The 2,500-nt window shown below is 40.1% G+C and overlaps 1 protein-coding gene across 1 annotated transcript in view; it reads left to right on the top strand.

Moving 5' to 3' along the window:
• LOC119578866 overlaps window positions 1–2,500 on the top strand; it is a 107,548-nt gene that overhangs the window by 103,799 nt on the left and 1,249 nt on the right. Inside the window, exons 7-9 of the mRNA XM_037926523.1 lie at window positions 20–169; window positions 409–567; window positions 679–2,500. The exon at window positions 679–2,500 is cut by the window's right edge and continues 1,249 nt beyond it. Coding sequence (XP_037782451.1) covers window positions 20–169; window positions 409–567; window positions 679–875 — 506 coding nt within the window. The 3' untranslated portion in view covers window positions 876–2,500. The remainder of the gene's footprint in view (window positions 1–19; window positions 170–408; window positions 568–678) is intronic.

A 2,500-nucleotide genomic window follows, 5' to 3' on the forward strand; every position in this document is an offset into this window, starting at 1 on the left:
AAGAGCCTGTCCCTTGCAGGAGACAACGGCGTGAGAGACTACCCCCAGGACGGCGTCCCCCGGAGCCAGCCGGACCTCATCAACTGCACCGTGACCATCCTCTCCGGCTCCAAGAACCGGGAGATCGGCTTCCTCACGGAGTGGATGAGGGCGGTCGCCTTTATCAAAAGTACGGAAGCAAAGGATTTCGGTTTGGGAACTTAACTGAAATCTCTGCAGTTTGTGCCTTTGTGGTTTCATAGTGTATAGGGTGCATTAAATTCATGACAATGTATTTTTATTGTGAGGGATAAATTTACACGTTATATTTGTTAATTAATAAGGCATTGAGCATTCCGTTGACTTTAATGATAATTTGATAATATGCAATAACGTTCATTTTATGGTAATATAAAACCTTTTTTTCAGAAAATTTCGAGAAATTCATTTTGTACTTGATGGTTGGACTGTGTGTGGGTTTGTTGCTCTTCCTGTTTGTGGTCGTGGGTCGTCTCCTTTTGGAGAGACATCTGGCCAAGCGAGAAGCCAAGAATGTCAACGACCCGCTCACCTCTGTTTTTGCAACAGGTAATTACTTGTCAGAGTCTGAAGAACAAATGCATTACTGTCCATACATTTAGAGAATTACCAGTACCAAGAGCGCATGAACACCGACCAACCGTTGCCGCGTCTTTGCAGATATCGACGACATCGACGGCGACCTGGACCGGTCAGCGCCCCACGGCTCGTACCTGTGCTTCTCGCCGTCGGCCCAGGAGCCGCAGCACGACGTGGTCCGCTACACCACCATCAGATCGGGCATCAGACAGCAGGACAGTGACACCAATCCACGGAGCTTAAGCAGAACAAATAACAACCAGTTATTTTATAGTTAGTTGTCAGTAGACGGCTTTTTGTAGCTTTACATTCTGTACAGTATAGTAATTCTTAAAGTTATTTATACAACACTGATGTATAGATAATTGTACATATTGCTAAAATATTGCTTTTCACAAGTTATGTTGTCTTTTTTTCTTTGCTCAGTGTGTTTGTGTGTACTTAATCCAAGCAAATTGTTCTGACAATATAATAAAACCAAAAATGTGTATCGTGCTAGTTCTGTGACTATGTAAATATGAAGAGCCTAGAGGAACAAGTGGGTAACAGGAAGATACGGGGCTTCAGATATACTGTGTATATGAAGGTGTGAGCTCACGAGACGGAAAATGTGTTCAGTGTTGGGCAAGCTTATGTGTGATAGAAGCTCGTAAATAACATACTAGCCAGAATAACGGTGTTAAATTGTGTTGATAATCGACGTGACGTTTGGAAAAAAAGTTTTTGTAAATGAGATGCAAAAATTATAATGTTCAGAAACACCATACTCTTTGCCTGTATATTTCCTATAACGGTTAGGAGTTTTAAGTTTAAAAATTTTAATTCGTAAGATATCAATTTTTGATATGTGTATAATGCTTTAAAAACGATGTGACTGCATCTTATTGTCATAAAAATACATATTTATTCCGGGTAGTCATTTTTGTATGTTGCAAAGAGCATTCTATTCAGTTGACTTGCTTGATGCAGAGGAAACTGATTGGTACCAGAAGGCTGACGAAGGATAAAGCCAGCGATCGCAAGTCCTCCTGAAATGTTTTATTTTATTTGTTTCATACTGCAGGGATACTTTGCCAACAGATGCCTGGGCCACGGGATGGGAGAGTGGAGGTTCGTCTTAACCTCGGGTTTCCTTGAGTCGTTTGTATGTGTCTGGAGAAAAATAATCAAGTATTTGTTTTGCTAATTTGTAGATGCCACATTTCACATACACATATACACAACAGTGATTCCCAAATGCAAAATTACAAATAATGTTCAGTGAAAAAATAAATGTTTTGTTTAATTACATTTAGGAACATTTACAGTACAAGTGTACAAACATCCATCCACAGTTTAACACTATATGATGAATGTTTCCGCTTTATGTACTGTACTGTGCATTTGCAAACATATATTATATGTGACTCAATCTAGTTTTGTTTTAAATGGAATGCCATGCATTGGAACCACACAGCATTGCACAGGAACAATAATGACAGTTAAATTTAAAGTTCTGGGATGAAAGGACAAATGATCGAGAGAGAGAGAGAGAGAGAGAGAGAGAGAGAGAGAGAGAGAGAGAGAGAGAGAGAGAGAGAGAGAGAGAGAGACGGTAACCGATCAGCTTCTGGCCGATGAGTCGAACACAGTGAAAAAGCTTGTTTTTTGTTCCCGAGGCGCTTTGCCTTGCTCTGGCTGTCTTACTCAGGACTGGTGTGTATTATGTGCAACAACTACTTGCAGCTCAGCAGGCAAATGTTTAGGTTTAAAGACGTGCTACTATATATATCTGTCTTGAAGTTTGCCTCTCAGAGTCTATATTTTTGTGTTCGTTCATATGTGAAGGCATCTGAGACCCATTTGCCATTTATGATTTGAACTATAGTTTGTACAGTGCTTTTTTAGTCCAAATATGTAATGT

This window comes from Penaeus monodon, chromosome 11 (genome assembly GCF_015228065.2).
Source record: "Penaeus monodon isolate SGIC_2016 chromosome 11, NSTDA_Pmon_1, whole genome shotgun sequence".
NCBI classification, from domain to species: domain Eukaryota; kingdom Metazoa; phylum Arthropoda; class Malacostraca; order Decapoda; family Penaeidae; genus Penaeus; species Penaeus monodon.